We start from the raw sequence: 23,754 nt of genomic DNA, 5'->3' as shown, positions 1-23,754 counted from the left end.
TTTGTTAATTGAAATAAAATAAATATTAGATAAACTTGAACAGAAATTAGAAATGTTGCCTTTGCAATTTGAAGTACTATAATGATTAAAACTGAATTGAAAAGTTAAAACTAGAAATATATAAAAATGACAAGCACATAACAAAAGTGCTAAAAACAGATGACAACTCAAAAATAAGGTAATTTGAAATATTAATAAATTCTTTAATAAGTTAAGTCATTCATTAGACTGATTCATTCAAAAACACAAATTCATTAAAACATTCCTATGGGCATGCAATGGCTATGGAAGTATTTGGAACTATATATATATATATATATATATATATATATATATATATATATATAAAATGTGTGTATGTAAGTATATATATATATATTCATAAACTTTTGTTGGATGCGATTAGAGGATTTGACAGGACTAATATAATATATAATATTATAGGAACTAATACAATGTAAATATTACTAAAAAAATAACACTGGCACCAAGTGTATCAGTAGTACGTCCTCATTCAATGACGAGAGATGCTGTTTCTCTTTAATATATTTTTATTTGATCGGCTCCTGCTTTACATGACAGGCAGGAATCACAAGTAAAAAAATCTCCAACAGAATCAGAGTAAACGCTCGCATACACATTAAAGAAAAAAAAAATCCATCCACATCACACGCAGAAGTACCCAGAGAGATCCTGAGTGGTTTGTTACTGGCCAGGTGCAGACAGACTTTTGTTCATGAACTGTTTCTTCACAAAGCACACCCACCACTGAACACCAAAGACATTTGAATGATTATCATCATCATCACTTGATAAGAAATTAGTTAAATAACATGAATTTCAAACATCCAAGAAAATGGACAAATTAATATATAAAGTATTATATATATATATATATATATATATATATATATATATATATATAATACTTTATATATTAATTTGTCCATTTTTTGTCCATATATATATATATATATATATGTGTGTAAGTGTGTAAATATATACAATATTGTATATAATATACACTTTTCTTTATTTTTGCATTACAGTAACAAGAAAAATGTGCTTAATTATAATGCAAATAATTGTCAATGCAGAGAGAATTTTTTTTTTTTGTCAAGAACTTGGTTTGACTGATAATATTAAATATAGTCTTACCTTGCTTGGTTTGTCTGTCTGAGGGTCGAACACACGGTCACACAATCTCAGTCCCGTCTCCTGTCGGATTTGCTGCAGGTAAGCCCTCATCGTTTCTGTCCAGGGGGAAAAGATGGTATCTAGATCAATTCGGCGATAACACTTGTAATAAACTTATCATAGAGAAGGTCTTAGTGGATGTGCACATTAAGCTGACTCAGTAAAGTTTTGAATTCGTTGTGCCATACCTTCCTCCTGTTTGTTGGAAGGTTTAGCATACATTGCATTCAGAGGGAAGCCAGGTTCTCCAGGGATGGGAAAGTTGGTAATTCCCAGTGTGTACATCTCCTTTTCTCCTTGGCCCCTTGAACTGCACTAGAAATCATTTATAAGATAGTAATTAAATAGTTATGAAGCATTAGCTATGAGGAAAACCAACAACAACAGACAAACGATTAATCACTGAACATTTGGATTATACCATGAAATAGTAGGTATATATATATATATTTTTTTTCAATAGTTACCTTTTGGAGCTTCTTGAGGCACTCAGAGATGTAAAGAGTGATGTAGATTAAAGTCCGATCAGCCTCATTCTATCAAAATGAAATTAATACATATTTTATTTATTTATATAGGCTACTGCATATCTTCAATCAAAATAACTTCCCCTCCTCTTTTCTCTGATGACGTATTTACAGGCGCGAGGACGGGACAACCTGTCACTCACATGACATCACCAATAACAAACCCATAAATCCCGCCCCAAATTCTTGCTCGAGAATCAGTTTCACTCAGATATACGTCACAACAGGGAAGTAAAGACTATTGCAACTTCCATTTCATGCCGATTTTAAAGTGCATATAAGAGTCTGAAATAAAACAAAACGAATTAAATTCATAATTATTAAACGAGTGTTTGAGGTAAAGACTCAAAAAATGTGTGCATACAAGGAGGACTTTTATTCTTCTCTCAGGACAGAACCACGAATTCGTGTTAAGGCACGCCAAGTACATTTTTTAGACTCCTGTACAGACATTCACTCCTTACCTTAATTTCATAGTTCTTGAAGAAAACATTGGCTTTGAAGTAGTAGATGGCCTCGTCGATAGTATCTGTGTCTTTAGCTAAATATGGAAAGAGGAAGGAACAGCGGATTTGTCAAATAAATACGCTTTACTAATGATGGCCATTTAAGGAAAAATCTCACAGTACTGCCTAGAATCAAGCAAACTTTCTTACTTTCTTTAGGAGCAGGACCCTTAAACTGTGTTTTAAGGGGCAATAACGCCATATTCCCCACCAGTTTGGTGTCTGTGTCCATCAGGCTTGAGTGGTAAGCCTGAAGAAAGGGAGAAAATGCAAGCTTAAGTCAAAGACAAACATAATTATTTTTGTAATATAGCAAATTATATATATATATATATATATATATATATATATATATATATATATATAACTTTTTTTTAAATAACTGATATTTGAAGAGAGTCAGTCAGTTTTCATAGCACTGAATGCAAATGAGGAAATCCAGTTGTTTGCATCATGAACAAATCTGTTTCCGCAACATATTTCTGATACTTCCACATGTATAATGGGCAATAAAGCATAAAGACCAAAACATAATTTCTTTGTAAACTTGTTACATTTGTAGAAAATGGCCAGAGTAAGATGATGTATAGGTTAGCGCTGTGGCTAATAATGCTAAAATAGCTTTCTTGTTCGCTCCAGCTCTAAAACGTGGCACAGTAGCTGCTCACAAAGCAGACAATTACGCACATCTTTAAATTATAACGTTTTAAAAATTTCTTACCGGCATTTTGGTACGATATGTCCCAAACCTAGCAGGCAAAAATGAAAATGTCAGAGCTGCAAACCCGCCGCTTCCGCTGTCCCACCCTACACAGATACAGGAAGCTTCCAGTACAGTATCCCGTCATAACCACTAGGGTGCGCCAAAGAACAGCAGCTTTGCTGCTTCAATTTTTTCCACCACAATTTCTTTGAAAATCTTAAATAGCCATGTGTGCCCATTTTGACGTCATGGCAGTCAAAACCAAGAGGGCGAGCTGCTTATCTAGACAACATAAATGCATTAGGTTTAACAAGGATGTTATCAAGACTGGAGGGCCAAATATAAAAGGCTAACATCCCACTATTGAAAAATGACAAATCACTCTTCTGCATAGGGTATGTCTCCCTTAACGTTTCACTAAGGTTGTAACGTTTTGAGACAAATTAACGACTGAATAAAACAAAATTAAAACCACATTGTCATTTCCATATCTTTTATTGTAAAAATAAATAGACAATTTTAAAAAACTGATTAGATTTTATAAAACTCTGCTAAGAAGATTGAGACAAAGCACAGGTTTTTCACAACATGACAGAATATAGTTTAAATAAATGAAACTCTTATTTAGTGGAACACATATAAATGTAGTCTGGCTTCATGTGGGATTTCTTTAAGAATCCGCTGTGCCTTGGAAGAACTCATCAAAATTCGTGTTACTGGGTTCCTCATTAAATTCCTAGAGAAAAAAGAGAAAAAAAAGGATCATTTTAATGTTTAAATTTATAATTTTGTTGTAATTTGATCTAAAACAACTTAATTTTTTTTTTTTTAAATAAACAAGTTTTTATAAATGTATACAGTAGTTGAAAGTAGCCTTATGCGGAAACCTTGGGCTCTTTAAACTCCAGGTCTTCACCATACTGTATGGAGAAATCAATGTGCTGCAGGACAATGTTGATGCCCTCCTCATCAGTGCGATCAAAGGGCAGGAATCGAACCATACTGTAATCATCAATCTAAAGAAAACAGTGCAATTTTGACAATTTACTAAAGAATGTTTGTAAAAGTTTTACCACCAGATAATTACAGTGTGAAGATGCTAAGGCTGAACGATTAATCTAAATAAAATCAAAACCGTAATAGGGTCATGCAATTATCAAACTGCAAATGCTGTGATTTATTTAAACAAAATTAGAGTGTGAGACTTCATTAAAGAGCTTCAACAGATTTGTAATAAGAATAGTTTATGAACCTGTAGCCAACAAAGTATTTTTTGTTTAGTTTGGGTTTTCGGCAAAAAAATAAAAAATAAAAATAAAGAAATTAAGACAAATATTACAGTTGTAATTATTGTAATATTATTTACAATATGTGAATTTGTCCACAGTGAAGTAGTATTAAATAGTAATATTAAACATATTTATTTTTTAATGATAATAATGATCTTTTTAGTCATACTGAAAAGGAAAAAGAAATTGAAGAAATTAAGACAAATATTAGTATTGTTTTTACAATTGTACTGAAAATAAAAGTGTTATCATTGAATAATCAATGTGTAGAATTAAGTAATATTATTACAATAGAAATAAAGATCTTATTTTGGTTAATAAAATTTAATTAATTAATAGTAATTATTATTATCCTCATCATTTGATAGTCATATTTATATATAATCAACAATGAATTTTGGTCAAATTTTGCAGCCCAACAAACAAGTACAGCAAACCTGAAGGTTTTTTTTTTAAAATCACATTTTTAATAAGGAATTTTTCCTCAAAACTGTTCAGCCCTAGATGATGCACTTGAATTGTACATATACCAGTATTTATCAATTCCTCGACTCAAGGAAGAATTATTGTAACTGTAACTTACCAAACCACAAATGGCCTTGGTTAATTTTCTGAATTTCTTGCTTCTCAAAGCAACGGAGTTGTCCTCCATCACGGAGTACATATCCGGGTCTAGATACCTGCAAATAAAACAGAACAACAAAAAAACACAGTTATGACACTTAAATGTAGGTTTAAAAAGTGAATTATAAATGGATCTAATTTCAAGATCTCTCAAAACATACTTCTCTATTTCCTTCTTAGCCTTTGGATTAAGTAGATCCATTTTAGTCATTATGTTGACTTGTGGAATTTCTAGCAACACCATAGCACTCAAGGCAGCCATAACTCCAGAGATAAACTAGAAAATGAATTACAACAAATATACAATTTAAGTTTTTACAATTTCAATAAAAAAATACTAAAAAAATCCAGCCCGCAGTTGCTGAAACAGACTTCACTTCCACTTCACAGAACTGTAACACTGTTTTTACATTATTTGTCATTGCAGTGTGACAAGCATTACCTTGAAGGTCTCGACCATGAACTGAGAGTCAACCAGGAAGACGCCGCACACGCGGAACTCCCACTGCTGTAGCTGTTCCACAAGATGCTTCATAACAGGCAGATGCGTGTACAGCTCGATCTGACCTACAGTCAAGAGGACACAGTGCTCTTTACTGTTCCATGCCAGTCCTCAACAGCACCATACCATCTACCACATCAGCTCTTACCAGGGCAATCAAACAGTATATAGTCATCCTCCACATGACCAAGACTCTCTTCCAGCCAGTCAAAGTTGTTGGCGAAATACTCCATACAGAAGATCAGTCCTCCATTGGGGCCAAATCTCAGGGAGTCATCCTCCATGACGTCATCTACTTGGATCAGTTCTCGAATATCTGCATACAAGTGCAATTGTATAAGAACACATAAGCTGTTTTTAAACACAAACTACTTACAGAAACAACACTAATGAGCACAAGCTCCATAGAGTTCTTTCTCTGCCTAAAAAAACACGCAAAAAAACAAGCTTTTGAATGTAGACCTATATGCAGTTTTTTTCTAGGATGGTGCAAGTAGTTATCATAAATGACAAATGATAAATGCTAAAACAAGGGCAGTTGCAACACTAGTTATAAAATACAAATTGGGTAACACTTTCTCAGTTGCTAACATTAGTTAATACATTAACTAACAATGAGGAATACATTTGTTTAAGTATTTATTTATCTTTGTTAATATTAGTTAATAAAAATACAGTCGTTCATTGTTTGTTTGTTTTAGCTCACAGTGAATTAGCTAACGTTAACAAATACTGATTGATGTTAGCAAAATTTGATTTTAATAATATATTAGTAAATGCTGAAATTCGCATGAACTAAAAATGCTGTAGAAGTATTGTTCATTCTTAGTTCTTGTTAACTAAATTAGCAAACTAATGAAACCTTATTGTAAAGTGTTTCCACAAATTGTACGTATTTTTTACAATTTGAATAACGTGTTAATCAAATCACTGTATAAAAATGACAGTATTTGCAGGTTTTTTTTGTCATTTGCACCACTAATTCTGAAATACATACTGTATTTCATGTTCGATTGATAATAGTTCTTTACCTAGATGTTTTCTTTTGAATGTTTTAAAATATGCAATATTATTACATCACTCAAATATCTACTTTAAGACTGATTGAGACTATTCAATCTATTTGAGTAAAAAGAAGTTAACTCATTTAACTTTAAATTTGAATAATCATAATGAAAGAAAATTCATCATATCGGTTTAATAAATTAATTTTAATCGATCTCACTGTAGAACGCTTCCATGTAATGTCATATAATGTATTATATAATTTGCTTTTTTGTGGCATTTATCATTTGTAAGTAATAGTTTCCTTATTATTCAATTTTTAAAAATATATTTATTTACTTTTTTCTCTTTCAGTGTGTGCTGCTTGGATTTATTTTGGGTGTGTTAAACAATGACGCCTGTTTGTTTTAGAGACATTATCATTAAAGGCTTTAAGTTGTTTTTCTCAAAGTAAATAATGTAATGATACTACTGTCTGCACATTACTGTCTACCAGTGAAAAGCTTGAAAACATTTGACAGAATTTGTTTCTCATGAACCGTAAAACCTTTTTGAAATGAACATATGTTCAAAATAAAAACAAAAAAGATCTGCGAGTAATTAATGTGTATCTATGTACCGGTTCCTCACCTGCCATGACAGGATACTCAAAATGTTCTGCAGCTGGATCCAGATTCACCACCTGTACAGATCGGTTGAGGGCCTGGCAATGCTCTATCATTGTGGCACAGTAAGTACTCTGAAAAAAGGAGAAATTAACTCTGATTTATTATTAATATCACTACACCATTTTGAAAGCAACAATATAGGCTACTGGTTCATGCATTGTACTTATAATCACGCGCAATGCAGACCAGTCTAGTGTTTAGGATTTTACTTCAGCACAGATATACGCACAATAAAACAACAAAATCATAATTATTTGGAATCATATAGTATGTTAGCCCAACTTATCATACTGGTGCTTAATTACCTTTCCACTTCCGGCAGGACCCATTACTAGTTGCGCGTATCGAGGCATTGTCAATTCTCCAGCTCCAAAAGCACGAGATGTTATGTCGTTTTCTCTTAACGCACAGAAAAACGTTATTTGTGTCCGCGATATGTTCCACTTGCAATTCCTACAGTTGCCATGCTGTTTTTTCGTCACCTAGTACGGAAGCCCGTTAGAGTCAAAACACTGGAAACGCACACACGCGCATTATCAGATGGGATCACTTGTAGCTTATGCTACAGATCTCACAGTTCAGGTAACACTCCGGCATGAAAAAGCACGTGAAATTCCTTGAAAACAACACTGATAAAAGTCGTCTGCATCACAAAAAGTCTTTTTTGCCTTTAAGGTAAGCCAGAGAATATGATTACATAGCTATGAAGATTACTTTTATTGTGTTGTTGTCACATACACATTATGTGTTTCCTATGATATACTGTTTTGACAGGCCATCTGGTCTTAACCATGTGCAAACTGGTAAGTTTGTTCCATAAATAATTATTAATTGGCCAGATTAGCAATTACTGACTTTGGGTGAATTCATGTTAAATGGGACAATTTTCCTAGTCATCTCAAAACCAATGTGCCAAGTTAAAAGTTAGAATCATAATAATGTCAGATAATTTTCTGTTTACAATTATTTTATTGTCCCATGTAAGAACGTGTTGCTTTAATTTTGTGTAATTTACATAACTTTAGTGCATTATTTTGCATGTTTTACTATCCTAAAGTAGTTCCTGAATCACATTACTTAATTTTTTATAGCACCTCTTTTCCTGCACATCTGTAAATGCAGTATACATCTGCAAGCATGTAGCATCTAGCATGTATAGTAAATTTGATCTAAAAACACAACCATTTTATCTCCCCAGCAGCCTGACAGGTTTTTTCCATACAGCTACAGAGTAGCAAGCGTAATTTGTGTAAATTACAGAAACGTTACACCTGTATAATTTGGACAGAGTAACCAGAGTCTCTGACCCAATTGAGTAAAAAAAAAGAAAAGAAAAAATTCCTGAAGACAAACAGCTGTCACATGTGTAGTAAACCATGATCTTGGGGCTATTACTTTAATAACTTTGTGAATTGTAATTGTAAATAATTTGAATATTTATTTAAAGTAAACTAAAATTCTCTCCTTATCCAGGAAAAACAAACTCAGTATTTGGACATAAAATACAACCTGCAACTGTACAAGTGGCAGAACAGAATCGGGACATTAAAACTATTCATATCCCTAACACCATGACTGCTGCTCCATTTTTACAGGTATTTCATGAAAATGTATCTTCTGCGTCAATTTTAAAAAAGTTACTCTGAGGTCCGTAGAGGACAAACATGTCCTTATTTTAACTTTTCTGTTACTTTACATCTCTTTACTCAGACACTTAGTCTCATTTCAATTAAATCAATTAAAAAAACTTCCTTAAGGTCAGCAGCCGTAAGAACCTTCTGCCAGGTAACTCGAAATTCACATTTTAATAACCTCTGGTTTTCAGCATCCAGGCCTGACACCAGGACAGAAGCGTTTTCTGTACAGTATCGCAGAGGCTTACAGCAAAGAGCACATGCGGAAGCTAATATGTCAACATTATATGAACGTATTACACCGGTGTATCCGGACAGGTGAAACATCACATCATATAATATGAGCATGGGAGTTATGCCTGTATTAGCAAGAACTTTTAATACAATTAAATATTTGACGTATTATAACTTATAATACTCCATATTTAGTGCCGGATGCGCATCATGAGAATGTAAATGTGAAACTGCAGATGTCAACATACACCCCAGAAGTAGATCACTTGGCAAACTCTCAGAGTACATATATAAACAAGAGAAAAAAAAGTGGAAAGACATCTTCGACTTCAGAGAAAGTCAAGAAAACAACTTTACCTAAAATCGTCAATCATCAAAGGCAAGTATATGATGCCATCTGCAAAACTTTTGAGAGCCTTAGCTGTAAACTCAAAATTAAACTACGACACTGTTTCTTATTTATTTTGATCATTTTAATTCCTTCTATGTAAAGCACTTTGAATTACCATTGTGTATGAAATGTGCTATATAAATAAACTTGCCTTGCCTACACACAGAGTGTCTTCTGGATTTGCAAAATCGAATATGGGACAGCCAAGAAAAAGGAGGGCTACCATTGCAAAACATGCTTCTTCACAAGGTAGGTTTGTTCTACTAGACTAAAAATAGTGCAATATACAGGGTGAGGGTCCTTTGAACACTTTAGGTTCCAGTTTTTAACATTATTCAAAATGGAGTTAATGGACCTAACATTTCCAGGATCACGGCCATGGGAAGCTGACTTTGAATGGAAGGCGACTGAAACAGACTCTTATCTTGCTGGACACATGAGTGGCCTGTCTTTTAATGAATCGGAAGATGATGAAGAGGACTTTATATTTCTTACCTAACGCATCAATCTAGGTTTTTGTCATTTATGAAAACTACCTAACAAAATCATATCCTAGACATAAACAATCCAGATGTCCAAGACATTTAAAAATATTTTAATAATTCTAATGTGTCAAATCTGTTCTGTTTTCTTAAAAAAAATTATTACACTGCTCATGTGATGTGGGGTTTTATTTTATGAAAGATGACTTAACATAGGCCTCGAAAAATTAATAGGGGACATAACATATTTATAAGACTAATTCACACTAAAATTATGCAAATAATGCAGCATTATTGCATTTTCAACAACCATCTGCTGAAACCACAAATGATGACATTCTGGTGACATATAAACAATATTATATATTACATTGAAATATAGTGTAATGTTATGATACAGCATTTGTACGATGGTGACGTTCAGGTGAGAGGGAATGACAAGATTAGCATCCTGAAAGAAGGCAGCTGACAGCATCGTCATTCTTTACGACTTTTTGTACTCGATTCTCTCGACTTTGACATCATCTCCAATGAGCTGATAGACATACGTTACCACTGTGGATGCCTGAATGTCCATCAAAACAAATGATGGTGTGATGTTGCTGTAAAGATACAGTTCAATCACAAATCATCCACGTAACATAGCGTATAACGTTTGATTAAACATGATCTGAAGAAGATAAAAGTAAATGTTGTACCTTTCCAGTGCACTATAGGCCCCTGTGGCAGATCCGGGGTTTATATAAAATTTGTTCTCATTCTCAAAAGCCTCAAATTTGTGTGTGTGGCCAGATATGAGAATATCCACATCCAGCTGCCTTTGAAGGAGCGCCAAGCTCGCCATGTCGCCCCATGGGATCACTTGGTGTCCGTGGATCAGACCGATTTTAAACTGCCCCACCGTCACCACCTTCTGCTCCGGGTAATTCAAGTTCTGTCATTTAGAAACAAGAAATGTGGATGGTTAAAAAGTGCATAAACAACTTCGAAAAACAGAAATAAGTAATAAAAGTCAACCTCATCAAAGTCTCCTCTGACAATGTGCACGTCTCCAGCGAGTGTTTTCAGGTAATCATAGCTCTCCTTTGTACAGAGGTTTCCTGTGCAGAGGATGTGCTGAATCTTGCCAGGCACCAGTAACTTTTTGAATTTGGGAGGCAGGGTGTTGCATCGGTGGGGAATGTGCAGATCACCTAACACAAGCACCAGCTAATGGCAAAAGACATCTTGTTAGCGTTCTTCAAACATTAGTTGTTGGACACTCAAGAGTGAAGGAAAAGTAGGGTCGCAAGCAACGCATTGCTGTCTGAATAAAATATTAATGAAATAATTTCGGAAAGAATGTTTTGCCTTTGGAAGAATTAGCATTATGTAATCATTTAAAATGAGAGCAAATTTTCTTCAGACAACAATCAAGTCAAAGCTGAGCAAGAGTGCGGCTTCTAAGACTGTTAGCTTTGTTGAACCTAAAACAGGCTGAGATCAAACCGTTCACACACAAGCCTAAATAAAAATCTTACTTGACAAAACTTTGAAATAGTATACTGACATCCTACACTGTGGGTGCATCCAAATGGCATATTTCCAAACTATATAGTAGGGAAAAAACAGTGTGTGAAAATGTCAGAATTCAAAGTATTAATTATATGGATGACTTCTACCTTCCAGCAAGGTTCTGAAATGCACACTTTACTATGAGGCTATGGGAGAGGATTTGTGAAAGGAAGAGAAGTGATGCAACTGTCACTGGTAGGTCACATGACAATAAAAACATGGTGAATGTAGTCCGTTCGGATTAAAATCATATTACATGCATTCATTCTATATAGAAAATACTTTTAATTTAAGTTCTTACTCAAAATAAGTACCTACTCAAGAGAGTATGCGATTTTGGATGCAGCCTTACTATTTCTGCAGTATGTAGCTTTATGATGTGTAGAATGTAACATTACCTATAACGTATGCAATCCTTCATTATTTGACCAAATGTTAAGACATCTGAACATCAAACTTTATGATTATAATGCAAACTAAATTTTTTATTTCTAATATGACAACTAAATAAAACACTGAATAAATGTGAAGAGAATAAATGACACATACAGCAATAGTATACTTCTGATTGAAATGTTCATAGTTGCATACTGTTTCATGTGCTTGAAATAAAAAATAAGGCAGTATTCGGTACTCAAGTAAGTATCCCATTCCAAACATAACTTATTACTCCCATGAGACTGGTATGTCAGACCCAGTCTCACTGATACTCTAATTAGCCTGTGTTTAAAATCTACACCACAATGTTCATAAAATATGCAAACCACAAAATGTGTTGCTGTAATGCTTAGAAACAGGATGATATATGTTCAACGTGCCTAGATTGATAAGTATTCTGCTATTTTCAACCATTCTGCAAGCTGACAATTAGATTACTAGCTATTTTATGATCACAGACAAATACATTTCAATTACAAGCTTTCTAGAAAAAAGAACATCATAAACCCAGAGCAGTCTAAACAGAAAAAAGTCTGAAGGTGAGAGGAATGGTGCGAGATCCAGCAGCCCAGAGGAAGCAGCAGCACTACTCTAAAATTCAGAAAATCAGGAGCACGAGGGGTCTGGAGATGCACTTACTCTGTGACCAGCCTGAATACGATGCAGATGTCAGGAAGGGGAACAGTGGGTGAGGAAGGGTTTGAGGAAGAGGATGTGGATGTGGATGCATGATCATGACAAAAAACAACATACAAAAGATTAAAGGTGATGTAAGACAGAAGGAAAACTGAAACTAAGTGGATAAATAAAACATAAATTAGATTGAACGTTAGCTGATTGTGGTTGATGAATGGAGGACACTTGCAGAAGTGTTAGTGTGTTAGTGTTAAAATTGGGGTAAAAGCTGCTGACGCTTCCCATACTAACACAGACTCTAAAAGAATTTCAATGACAACGGTTCGATTTGAAAGCACTCATTTCTAGAAAACTGCTTTGGAACGATATTTACTGCTGCGCAAATATATATTTTTAAAATGTTTCTCATCAGTTTTATACGTCTAACAAAAATACAATGTAAGCTGAAAACAAAGTAAACGTTTTGCTTTGTTTACATTGACTTTAATTTAGTAAAAAACATGTCAACCTCACAATAATATCAAAGAGTATAGAAGAAATATACGTTCTTTGATAATATAGCCTACTAGAAGAACAGTTTTATGTTAACGTTAGCCACTGTAGGCTAGCATTCTGTTACTGGACTCAGCATTCACCATTAACACACTATACTAAGTATTGCTACAATCAAACGCATAATTAGTTTATATAGCTACGAATATACTTCGAGTGTAAGTGATTTAATCTATTTTGAAGAGACTGAATACATTCTGACTCGATACTGTTGGGTTGAATCACTCAAGAAGCGCTAGCTCGCTGCTGTCATGTGACCCTTCAGCGCTAAAATACCAGCTTTTTGGGAACACAGCCTAAATATCTACTCGGACGTATGGTTTACCATCTACTCGGACGTAAAAGGAAACCAACAAGTACGAGTATCTTCTGATAAAGAAACCTACTCTGATAAATATACACGTACCATTTTGTCCAGCTGCGTGTTTGAAACAGAGCTCAGGAAGCTGATGTTGACTGGTAAGGCCAGAAACTCAATGTTGCCAGATCGCGCAAGATAAATAAGCAAATGGTAAAAAAAAGCCCAAATTCGCTTATAAAACTGGCACCTGGCAACACACTTCAACAAGACTAAGCACCACAGCGCCATCTGGCGCACATATATAAATATATGTATTTATATTTAACTCAAGATGTACAGAAGTTATTTATGGGCCATATTCTACAGAATTGGTTCAAAGTCAGAGTTGGAAACGTCCTGAAAAAAATGTGTATTTTCCCACAAATTTTGTAAATTGTATAATATCCAAGGTACACATTTAAGTAATTGTGCAGTTAATTATCATATTGTATTTTCAGAAAGTTTCGGAATATTTTTCCTATCCACAAATTTTTCACTATACCGAAACACAATAATAAATAATTTAAGAAGGCTTATATTGAACTATTAATATTTTGTTTACATCTACCGTGTAAATATATTTTTACATGTATATGTTCACAGGTAAATCAATAACTACTACAATTTGAACAATATTTCAAGTGTAATTTATACGATTTGTTGTATTTTGAATCCAATCTTTCTTTGTAAAAGGCATTAAGTTAACCATAATGATTTCAAAGTTAAGGATTCATTAGTTTGAATATACATTGAACGGTTGAACCAAACACTATAATAACATCTTAGTTGATAATTCAATATACTTTATTTTAGACAAAACATCCATGTTTCCGTCGTGTTGGCACATTTTCTGTAGTGACAGTAATGTTTTGGTAGCGACCATATCACATTACAGAATTTTAACTTTCATACTAAACACTAATAAAACATACTAAGATGCTAATGATTTGCATAACTGTACTAAAATTTTGTTTATTTCCCCCAAATAAATGATGTGTTCCCTTTTGTCACTACCAAAACAATGATGACATGTTTCGGTCAGGACTGTTTCGGTAGTGACAATTTTAAGATACTTTTGAGCCTAATTGTTCAAAGATGATAGCCAGCACATGGTTATCTAGCACAGTATAAAGTCAGAATTGCGAGATATAAAGTCGCAATTGCGTGATATAAAGTCAGAATTGTGAGATATAAAGTCGCAATTGCGTGTTATAAAGTCAGAATTGCGAGATATAAACTCGCAATTGCGTGATATAAAGTCAGAATTATGAGATATAAAGTCAGAATTGCGTGATATAAAGTCAGAATTGCGAGATATAAAGTTGCAATTGCGTGTTATAAAGTCAGAATTGCGAAATATAAAGTTGCAATTGCGTGATATAAAGTCAGAATTGTGATATAAAGTCGCAATTGCGTGATATAAAGTCAGAATTGCGAGATATAAAGTCGCAATTGCGTGATATAAAGTCAGAATTGTGAGATATAAAGTCGCAATTGCGTGATATAAAGTCAGAATTGTGAGATATAGAGTCGCAATTGCGTGTTATAAAGTCAGAATTGTGAGATATAAAGTCGCAATTGCGTGATATAAAGTCAGAATTGTGAGATATAAAGTCGCAATTGCGTGATATAAAGTCAGAATTGTGTGATATAAAGTCGCAATTGCGTGTTATAAAGTCAGAATTGCGAGATATAAACTCGCAATTGCGTGATATAAAGTCAGAATTATGAGATATAAAGTCAGAATTGCGTGATATAAAGTCAGAATTGCGAGATATAAAGTTGCAATTGCGTGTTATAAAGTCAGAATTGCGAGATATAAAGTTGCAATTGCGTGATATAAAGTCAGAATTGTGATATAAAGTCGCAATTGCGTGATATAAAGTCAGAATTGCGAGATATAAAGTCGCAATTGCGTGATATAAAGTCAGAATTGTGAGATAGAGTCGCAATTGCGTGTTATAAAGTCAGAATTGTGAGATATAGAGTCGCAATTGCGTGTTATAAAGTCAGAATTGCGAGATATAAAGTTGCAATTGCGTGATATAAAGTCAGAATTGTGATATAAAGTCGCAATTGCGTGATATAAAGTCAGAATTGTGAGATATAAAGTCGCAATTGCGTGATATAAAGTCAGAATTGTGAGATAGAGTCGCAATTGCGTGTTATAAAGTCAGAATTGTGAGATATAAACTATTCTGAGAGGAAAAAAGTCCGTCTTTTCCCCCCCATAGAATTGGACTTTATAACCAGAGCCGGCGCCAGCCGAGAACTGATGAGGGGGCGTCTGGAATACCGAGAGGGGGCGTTCACATTAACGCACGTCACCACTTTTTTGCCAGGGTCGATATTCTCCCCACCACTTTTTAAAACATCTTTGCGGCATGTACCAATTTGTACCAATACAAATAATAAAACATCTCCAGTTAACTAGCAGAGCATTCATTTTGTTCGTTTATCAAATTAGAGTCATTATAGCGCTGAAATGTGTAGTTTTTTTAAATCAAGTGATCAAAGTGCTCGTTGCCGCTTCGATCAGTGAAATTTTAAAACACACTAAGGTCTATGGAAGCGGCAATAAATGATAATCCTTTCCATAACAATAAGACGACACGTTTTACATGTTGGATACACACTCTGTAAGTAGCTTTACATTTTGCTCTTTTCTTCTTCAGTTCATCGGCCACTTATGTATTTCATGATTACTGGAGAAATTACGTGTTGTAAATCCAACAGATCTGATTCTCTGAACTGTGGCAGTGGCACAAACCACATGGCGCCGCCCATCGCACAAACAACAAAACACATCCACTTGCACATATTTGACAATCGGAATATCAGTGTTTCATGCTATAGCTAATACATTTGTGAATATTTTGAATAAAAAAGGAAAAATGACATAAAAGCAGATCATCATTCATTCAGCGCTGTGTTGCGGTTGCGCTCTGTCACGTGACAAGCAATGACGCGTCACCATGGAAACATTAAAGCGACAGGTTCTAAATAACGGTCGCCTTGAAAAACTCACGCTGGGTGGTCAGTTAGAATATTTTAAACGTACGAGTGAAAGGGCTAACTAAAATATAAATTTAGGTTAATATTCACGAAAATGTGAAAATGTAATTGGCAAAATGTGATTTTTAAATAGCATATGTTATCAGTAAAATCCCGTTTACATTCATGGTGATCTGAGGGGGCGGGAGAGTCCCGTTGAGGGGGCGTCGCCCCCTCACGCCCCCCCGTGGCGCCGGCCCTGTTTATAACTCGCAATTGCGAGTTTATAACACGCAATTCTGAATTTATAACACGCAATTGCGACTTTATATCTCGCAATTGCGACTTTATATCTAGCAATTCTGAGAAATAAAGTGAGAATTGCGAGATGTAAACTCGCAATTGTGAGAAAAAAAGTCAGAATTGTGAGATAAAAAGTCGCAATTATTATTATTATTTATTTATTTAGTGGCGGAAACAAGCTTCCATACAGTTCTGAACAGTACACGCAAAACTAATTTTTCCCCCCAAAAAAGTCTACTTAATTGCAGACAAAAGGGGTTTGGTAGTGACGTTCCTTGAAGTTACACACATATTTTCAGACTTTTGAACACATTGATTTCTCTCAAAATGATGGTACCCATCGACAATGAAAGAGAGGCTTTGAGAGAGAGGGACACAGGAATATTTCCTGATCAAAAATGTAGGGGTGTGGTTAAAGTCAGTCTCAGCCAATGGACTAAAACATACACTGTTTTTGTAGTGACATAAAAATGCGGGACACATTTTTTTTTTTTACATAATGCTTGATTTAAAAATAAAATATAAAATAGATGTTTTTTTTTTAACTTCACTTTTGAAAAGTAATTTTTAAAACAACAATGAAAAAAACAAACAAACATTTCAATATCATTTTTATAAGTTCAGGGCTCTCAAGTTTAGCAAAAGTTTAGAGTGAGATCTTTTAGGGGAGGAGCCACCCAAATATTTGCAGCAGCGGTCCCTCGACCCAACCAAATTCGCTTCAATTTTTGCTAGCAGTTCAATTTTGCCTATGTTCATAATTGACCAGCACAAATGGATATCATAACAATTGGTAAATCTGATAAAAGACAAATTCATCCAAATAAAATAAAGTTATATTTAAAAAATAAAAATGTATTGAAAAATAAAAATAAATTTGACCCCAAACAAGCCAACTGAACATCAGTGCTCAATGTACATAAATGTGTCATAACTTGCCCTGAGCATGTATGTCAAGACCCAAACCGGTCACCTTTACAGGGGTCATCGGATGCCCATTTTCCACAAGTTGGTATCATTCTTTTGGGTCTTTATGTAAAGTTTGTAACATACTTTGGTTAAAATTTCTCAATGGTAGTGTAAAACAACACCCTTTTTACCTCCTCAAAAACAGCTCTGTTCACAGTGACCCGTTTCGGTGCATATGTCTCTTTAAATTACAATGAGCAACAACTTTTTGGCTTTTTGAGGATTAAAAAAAAGTAAATGGATTTTTTCCATTGCATGGTGGTTGTGTCTACACACTACAAAGACACATTTATATGCAAACACCATATAAAAGTGTATTTTGCATTCGATGACCCCTTTAAAAGCAGTTGGAGAGTTTTTGAATGCATAGAAAATAATTTAGCACGAATTTGGCTATACTCCTCAACATCAGCTCTCACTGTCTTTGAAACAGGCAAGAGATTTCGTCCAGGAATCGTAAAATCAAAATGCTAAAAAAATTAAAATAAATTTATGCCGCAAACCGCATTCATTCATCAGATCTTGCTCGTTCAACTTCCACTCCGTGTGTGCGCGTGTTGTCTAGTAACGAACGTGCTTGCAGCCGGAACACATAATTTACCCGGAAACAACTAATTCTAATTTCTGATTGGCTGGTAGCTGGCATTAAACTCTGTATAACTCGAGACAGATGCTATGAACTCGGCAGAGAATTTCCCTCCGTTTGCCTGCGCCTCGTCCATGAATTGTATAGCGGGACAAGTTCCCTTACTCCTCAGCGTGAGAAATACAAGGTGTGGCGTGTGAGCGTGTGAACGGGTTGAAATGCGTGTGTCTCACGCCCAATGCGTGAGACTTGAGAGCCCTGTAAGTTGAAATTTAGGGGTTAGGTTTTGGGACCGCCACCTCCCAGCCCAATAAATGATGATTTTATATATTAAGCTTACTGATATTTTAAATGTTATTGTGGGATTCAATAGATGATAGAAGGATATTTGTAAACATCTATTTGAATACTTAAATGCTTTTTAAATGTGTTTTTTGGTTGTGGGGCAGCAGTCTGCACCAATTCCGTAGAATGGCTCTTATATGCTTTTTTTGTGTGTAAAACTGGCATTACTCATTTATGTTGTTATTCACTTGCCTTTTAAAAGCTAGCTTAACAGCCATGGTCTCCATTCACTTTGTTGAACACGAACAGTTCGGGCATTCTGCTATATCCTCTAACTCTTTTTGTGTTCCATAGAAAAAAGGGATTCAAAAGACAAGGGTGAGGAAAGTGTGACAGAATGTTTATTTTTGAGCGAACACTGACCTTTTTAAATATACTACAGACTTTGAACTATAGTAATTTGTTTTTACAACCCTAAAGTTAAATGAGTCATAAATTCTGATAAAATTCACAATCTGGCATTTGTTCATTCTCTTGAACCCTTTTTTTTAACTGACAAAAGTACAAAGAGCTTTTCCAATGTTTTCACTGAATAACATAATTGTTATGCTGCAGCACACTAGAAAAAGTTGGGACAGAGGAAAAAGAAAAAAGAAAAAAAGTGAAAAGATTATCCAAATTAGATTAGCCAACTCTTTTGAAACAGTCCACAATGAGCAGGTGAATTGGCAATAGGTGAGGGTATCGTGATAGAGTGTAAAAGAGCTTCTCAGACTTTTTTAAGCAAAGATGGGCCATGGCTTACCACTTTGTGCCAAACATCATGAGAATTGTCAAACAATTCAAAAATCACATGTCTCAATGCAAGATTGCAAAGAATTGATGTATTTCACCATCTTCCGTACATAATATTGGGAAAAGATTCAGGGAATCCAGAGTCTGTGTGGGGCAAGGCAGGCGACTTCTGTTGAATGTGCATGACCTTTGAGCCCTCAGATGGCATTGCATGAGAAACCATCATGCTGTTAAATACTGTCACGTTTGTGTCTGTTTTGATCTTCTGTTTTCATTCTTAGTCACATGTCTTTTGGTTTCTCGCCACTCATCTGTTACCATGCCAACCGTCATTAGTCCATCTTCATCACCTGTGTCTTGTTAATTACCTTCATCTGTGTCACCTGGTTTATGTTCATCAGTGTCTGTATTTAGTTCCCTCTGTTCAGTCAGTCTTTGGCCGTTCTTGTCTATGTTATGTTGTTGTGCTACCTGCCTGCTTGGATTTCTGTAGTTTATTGTTAATAAATAGTTTGGACTTGAACCTACAGCCTTCCTTGTCATTATCTATCTGCACAAATCCTGACAGAAGAACGGACCTAAAAAGAAGAAATTATGGATTTTGCAGCAGTACAAATCCTTATCTTTACCCAGGAGGATCACTCCCTCGAGGCCCACATAAGAGGTATTTGAACTTGGTACCTCTTGTTCACTATGATGATACCAACCTCTGTATTCTTCCAGGCAGGCCTAAACGCTGAAACCAAAGCACGCCTCAGGGGAACTTCGCGACCTATGTAGAGGGTTTTGGCCAGCTGTAACTCTCCCTTCACTATCGGTCCAGCAGAAGAGGAGCTTGCCAGCCCAGAGCATTTGCCGCTGGTCCCGCCCAGCCCAGAGCCTTCGCCGCTGGCGCCGCCCAGCCCCGAGCCTGCTCAGCTCCGAGCCTGCCCAGCCGGAGCCTGAATTCCCACCCAGCCTCCCCCTCCCACCTCCTCCTAACCATCACGTTTGGGCCTTTCCTCCACCACTGCCTGGCAGGCCCACTGCTCCCCCGGAGGGCTTCGAGGAGGTGGAGTCGCCGTGGGTCTGCCTGTCACCCCCTCCCTCAGGGTTGGGGGATCCCCGGTCTCCTCCTCGGACCTCCTCTACCTGTACTCTGCCTCAGCCTTCCGGTCCATTACCTCCACCGTGGCTCTTACCTCCCTCACCTCTGCCGTGGCCCTTCAGCCCACCAGCTCCTCCGGGCTTCCTCCGGGCTTCCTCGCCCCCCCCCCCCCCCCCCCCCCCGCCACTCATCTGTTACCATGCCAACCGTCATTAGTCCATCACCTGTGTCTTGTTAATTACCTTCATCTGTGTCACCTGGTTTATGTTCATCAGTGTCTGTATTTAGTTCCCTCTGTTCAGTCAGTCTTTGTCCGTTCTCGTCTGTTACGTTGTTGTGCTACCTGCCTGCTTGGATTTCTGTAGTTTATTGTGAATAAATAGTTTGAACTTGAAGCTTCAGCCTTCCTTGTCATCTATCTGCACAAACCCTGACAAATACAGCCACATGAATTCAGGAGTACTTTTGAAAAAAAAAACGTTTTCAATGAACAGTCTGACGCTGCATCAAAAAATGCCACTTGAATCTGTTACGCAAGGAGAAAGCTATACAGTTCTAAGCAGAGATGCTGGCGAGTTCTCTGGGTCCGCAATCATCTCAGATGGTCTATAAGACAGTGGAAATGTGTGCTGTGGTCAGATGAATCCATGTTTCAGTTTGTTTTTGGGAAAAACAGATATTGAGTTCTCAGTAGATGAAAGGAACCATCCAGATTTTAATCAGCGACAGGTGCAAAAGCAAACATCTGTGCTGGTATTCAAACCACTGTAAAATCATCTGCTACTAATTTTAGCTGAAAATATTCAGGTAACAGGTTGGGTAAATTGTCTGCAGTAATGTAAACATGTAATTAAACAGCTTGATAGGCACAATTTAAATTAGCAAAAACATCTTGAAACAAAAGTTTTGTAATTAATATATTGCATACAATTACAACATATAAAACATACTCCAATAACAATGTGGTAACTTACATTGACCTGATATTTATAATATGTGTTCAGTTTATGTCAGTCTGTTTTCATTGTGTTAATTTGTTTACCCAATAGGTAGGCCTAATACAAAATACGATGGTATTCATTTTAACTAGGAGGTCATTTGGATAAAGACTTGTGATTTTTTTATTGTGCCACTAGGTGTCAGTGCAACATCAGAAAAAAACAATTACTGCGCGAAAACCAGTGACTGAACCTTTGAAAATTTGTGTTAAAGGGGACCTTTTATGCCTCTTTTTTACAAGATGCAATATAAGTCTCAGGTGTCCCCAGAATGTGTCTGTGACGTTTCAGCTCAAAATACCACACAGATAATTTATTATACCATCTTTTTATTATACATCACCATTTTTGAGTCGATGGAAAAACATGCTTGCTGCATCCTAAATCACATAGCCTACTTACCTACTATAGTAGGCGAAAAACAGTATGTGACAAAAGAAGTATGTCCTAATTCACACAGTAGGTAAAAAGTACCTGGATGAACTACTTCTTCCTGCGAGATTGTGAAGTGTGCATATGATGGATAGTTGGACACTCATGAGACAGGAGAGGACTTATGAGAGGACGGAAGCGACGTACCTGCTGGTAGGTCACGTGATAATGACAACATGGTGAATGTAGTACATCCAAATCACATTCATACTACATACATTCATACTAGATGTGGGATGATACTGCATTTGTATTTTAGATCTGTTTATTAAAGTTAAAGCAGTGTAATATATAGTGCCTACTGATATATGCTGTTAATATGAATCAAAGGACAAAGGAAAAAAAGAAAATCACTCACTGTTCTTGATTGAATAACTTTAGTAGCTTTAATAAGAATCTATTCCTTTATTGCTGCTGTTAAATGCTCTGTTGAGGAGATAAACATGGTGGACCAGCTCACTCAGGGCGGGGTCTATGCTAATAGGCTCACCAGCAGTCGTGGGAGGGGCCTGTGCAATGTGATGTCAAATTGCATAGAATCTGCAAATGCTTGTTCTGAGACACTGCTTATGATTTAAGGGTATTAAAAAAAGGAGTGTGTGGATTTTTAACATTATTGGGTGGTTGTGTACACATTGAGAATTTTGCATTATAGGTCCCCTTTAATATGTCTATCCATAAAGGATTTTCTTTACAAAAATTCACTTATATACTTCACTGCTGCCTTTTATATTTCATGGTTAGTTTTGGGTCTTTTATTTATCCATATGCAACATATAAGTTATAGGGTAAAGAATAATCATCCATTCCAGACAAAAGGCTTATATGAATAACTAAGAGTGATTCTGCCAAATTATTTGAACCAAAGAAAGTCTGACTTCTTCAAAACTCCACACATAAGCAAAGGAACTCAAAGAAATCAAAACTCTCATCCTCTCAGGGCATAATTGCCTCCATTGCTTGCCAAGCCCCTTTAGCCCTAATTCCCTTAAGAGGTGAAGAAAGAGATTCATTTGGGTCTCGGCATCAAAACACTGACTCATCAACTATAGTTCGGGCCTGTGGTGAGGAGCAGGGACCCCATGAGAGCCAATAACTCTTGGATTGATGTTGTAGCCTGAAGACCACAGGTGGTAAAAGACTAGAACAGAACAGTGTGAACCAAGGTTGGCATACAAAATAACAAAATATAAATTAGTTTGGAGAGTAACAAAATCTCTGTTAAAAAAACAACAACAAACATGTATGCAATAATATATTATTCGTATGTACAATTTATATGCAAGCTTTTATTATCAATATTATTTTTTGATTAAAAACTTTATTAAGAAATATTTGGATGTGTCTGACACTTTCTAGTTATTCACTCTTTTGACCTCAAAGTGTCACTGTTTGCTCAAGGAAAAAAAGGAGAAGAAGGCAGATTTGTCTCACTCCTTTATACCCTCTCTTAAATGTCTTGGTAATAAAACATTTTTATTTAACTCCTGTTTAGCTCTGATTTCTAAATGGATTTATTGTGTGTGGCGCTGTTTGTTTCAGGCTTCATGACAAAAACATCACAAAGCTTCTGTTTTTTAATCAAGATAATCTTTTAAACGGGACAGCCGTTTTGAGATATGAATATGATGTTGCCTTTTTTATCTGAAGTTCTTAGATTTAGTTTGAGCTCACCATGTCTTTGACGTTGACTGACATGTGACCCCCTATTTGCCTCAGCATACATATTTATTAATATTTATGTCTCTTTACAGATCACTGTCAACCTCCTGCTGTATTTTTTTGCAGGGGAAAAGTCTATTTTTGCAGTCTCTAGAATGTATTCCTCTGAAAAGTTGTTTTTTTTTTGCCCCCAAGCACAAATAATTGTTAGAAAAAGTTTTGACAAATGAATGGAGACTGGCACTTTAAATGATGAAACATACCATAAAAGGGGACTATAGGACTTGTGAGCTATACATTTAAATTCTCCACAATTCATACAACATCTTTGTGTGACCAAAATACCATATTATTCAATAAA

The 23,754-nt window shown here is 35.6% G+C and overlaps 4 protein-coding genes across 4 annotated transcripts; 1 reads left to right on the top strand and 3 right to left on the bottom strand.

Moving 5' to 3' along the window:
• Positions 1-533: 533 nt before the first annotated feature.
• arpc3 (actin related protein 2/3 complex, subunit 3) lies at positions 534-3,070 on the bottom strand. The gene is made up of 7 exons (XM_077232800.1): positions 2,952-3,070; positions 2,381-2,480; positions 2,189-2,265; positions 1,665-1,733; positions 1,386-1,512; positions 1,159-1,253; positions 534-768 (listed from the first exon to the last, which is right to left on the bottom strand). Exons 1-7 carry the CDS (start codon positions 2,955-2,957, stop codon positions 706-708), a joined length of 537 nt encoding a protein of 178 aa, XP_077088915.1. The 5' UTR covers positions 2,958-3,070; the 3' UTR covers positions 534-705.
• Positions 3,071-3,409: 339 nt separating this feature from the next.
• On the bottom strand, positions 3,410-7,506 carry gpn3 (GPN-loop GTPase 3). The gene is made up of 8 exons (XM_077232825.1): positions 7,327-7,506; positions 6,984-7,092; positions 5,497-5,664; positions 5,289-5,413; positions 5,008-5,123; positions 4,806-4,902; positions 3,821-3,949; positions 3,410-3,669 (listed from the first exon to the last, which is right to left on the bottom strand). Exons 1-8 carry the CDS (start codon positions 7,372-7,374, stop codon positions 3,604-3,606), a joined length of 858 nt encoding a protein of 285 aa, XP_077088940.1. The 5' UTR covers positions 7,375-7,506; the 3' UTR covers positions 3,410-3,603.
• A 68-nt stretch (positions 7,507-7,574) lies between these two features.
• fam216a (family with sequence similarity 216 member A) lies at positions 7,575-9,779 on the top strand. The gene is made up of 7 exons (XM_077232826.1): positions 7,575-7,696; positions 7,796-7,824; positions 8,495-8,616; positions 8,847-8,973; positions 9,085-9,268; positions 9,447-9,529; positions 9,649-9,779. The coding sequence occupies exons 1-7, from the start codon at positions 7,617-7,619 to the stop codon at positions 9,777-9,779; spliced, it is 756 nt and encodes a 251-aa protein (XP_077088941.1). The 5' UTR covers positions 7,575-7,616.
• On the bottom strand, positions 9,341-13,439 carry vps29 (VPS29 retromer complex component). Its single transcript, XM_077232828.1, has 4 exons — positions 13,349-13,439; positions 10,780-10,971; positions 10,461-10,696; positions 9,341-10,364 (listed from the first exon to the last, which is right to left on the bottom strand). The coding sequence occupies exons 1-4, from the start codon at positions 13,349-13,351 to the stop codon at positions 10,247-10,249; spliced, it is 549 nt and encodes a 182-aa protein (XP_077088943.1). The 5' UTR covers positions 13,352-13,439; the 3' UTR covers positions 9,341-10,246.
• Positions 13,440-23,754: the final 10,315 nt, after the last annotated feature.

Source organism: Siphateles boraxobius, unplaced genomic scaffold (assembly GCF_051911475.1).
Source record: "Siphateles boraxobius isolate OS27281-9 unplaced genomic scaffold, OSU_SipBor_1 18, whole genome shotgun sequence".
In the NCBI taxonomy this organism is placed as follows: Eukaryota; Metazoa; Chordata; class Actinopteri; order Cypriniformes; family Leuciscidae; genus Siphateles; species Siphateles boraxobius.
The sequence above is the reverse complement of the archived record's forward strand: the minus strand, read 5'-3'. Positions and strand labels throughout refer to the sequence as shown.

What these genes read in the sequence shown, in the direction of transcription:
- arpc3 (XM_077232800.1), bottom strand. An exon ending in GGGTCCTGCTCCTAAAGAAA is followed by an intron (nt 2,266 to 2,380) that starts GTAAGAAAGTTT and finishes TTCCATATTTAG; the next exon opens with CTAAAGACACAGATACTATC. An exon ending in TTCCAACAAACAGGAGGAAG is followed by an intron (nt 1,254 to 1,385) that starts GTATGGCACAAC and finishes CCCCCTGGACAG; the next exon opens with AAACGATGAGGGCTTACCTG.
- gpn3 (XM_077232825.1), bottom strand. Translation starts at nt 7,374, where the DNA reads ATGCCTCGATACGCGCAACTAGTAATGGGTCCTGCCGGAAGTGGAAAG. An exon ending in GTCCTGCCGGAAGTGGAAAG is followed by an intron (nt 7,093 to 7,326) that starts GTAATTAAGCAC and finishes TCCTTTTTTCAG; the next exon opens with AGTACTTACTGTGCCACAAT. An exon ending in TGGAGTTTAAAGAGCCCAAG is followed by an intron (nt 3,670 to 3,820) that starts GTTTCCGCATAA and finishes TTTTTTCTCTAG; the next exon opens with GAATTTAATGAGGAACCCAG.
- fam216a (XM_077232826.1), top strand. Translation starts at nt 7,617, where the DNA reads ATGAAAAAGCACGTGAAATTCCTTGAAAACAACACTGATAAAAGTCGT. An exon ending in AAGTCTTTTTTGCCTTTAAG is followed by an intron (nt 7,697 to 7,795) that starts GTAAGCCAGAGA and finishes CTGTTTTGACAG; the next exon opens with GCCATCTGGTCTTAACCATG. An exon ending in AAAATCGTCAATCATCAAAG is followed by an intron (nt 9,269 to 9,446) that starts GCAAGTATATGA and finishes GCCTACACACAG; the next exon opens with AGTGTCTTCTGGATTTGCAA.
- vps29 (XM_077232828.1), bottom strand. An exon ending in TCAGAGGAGACTTTGATGAG is followed by an intron (nt 10,697 to 10,779) that starts GTTGACTTTTAT and finishes TCTAAATGACAG; the next exon opens with AACTTGAATTACCCGGAGCA. An exon ending in GCCTATAGTGCACTGGAAAG is followed by an intron (nt 10,365 to 10,460) that starts GTACAACATTTA and finishes GTATCTTTACAG; the next exon opens with CAACATCACACCATCATTTG.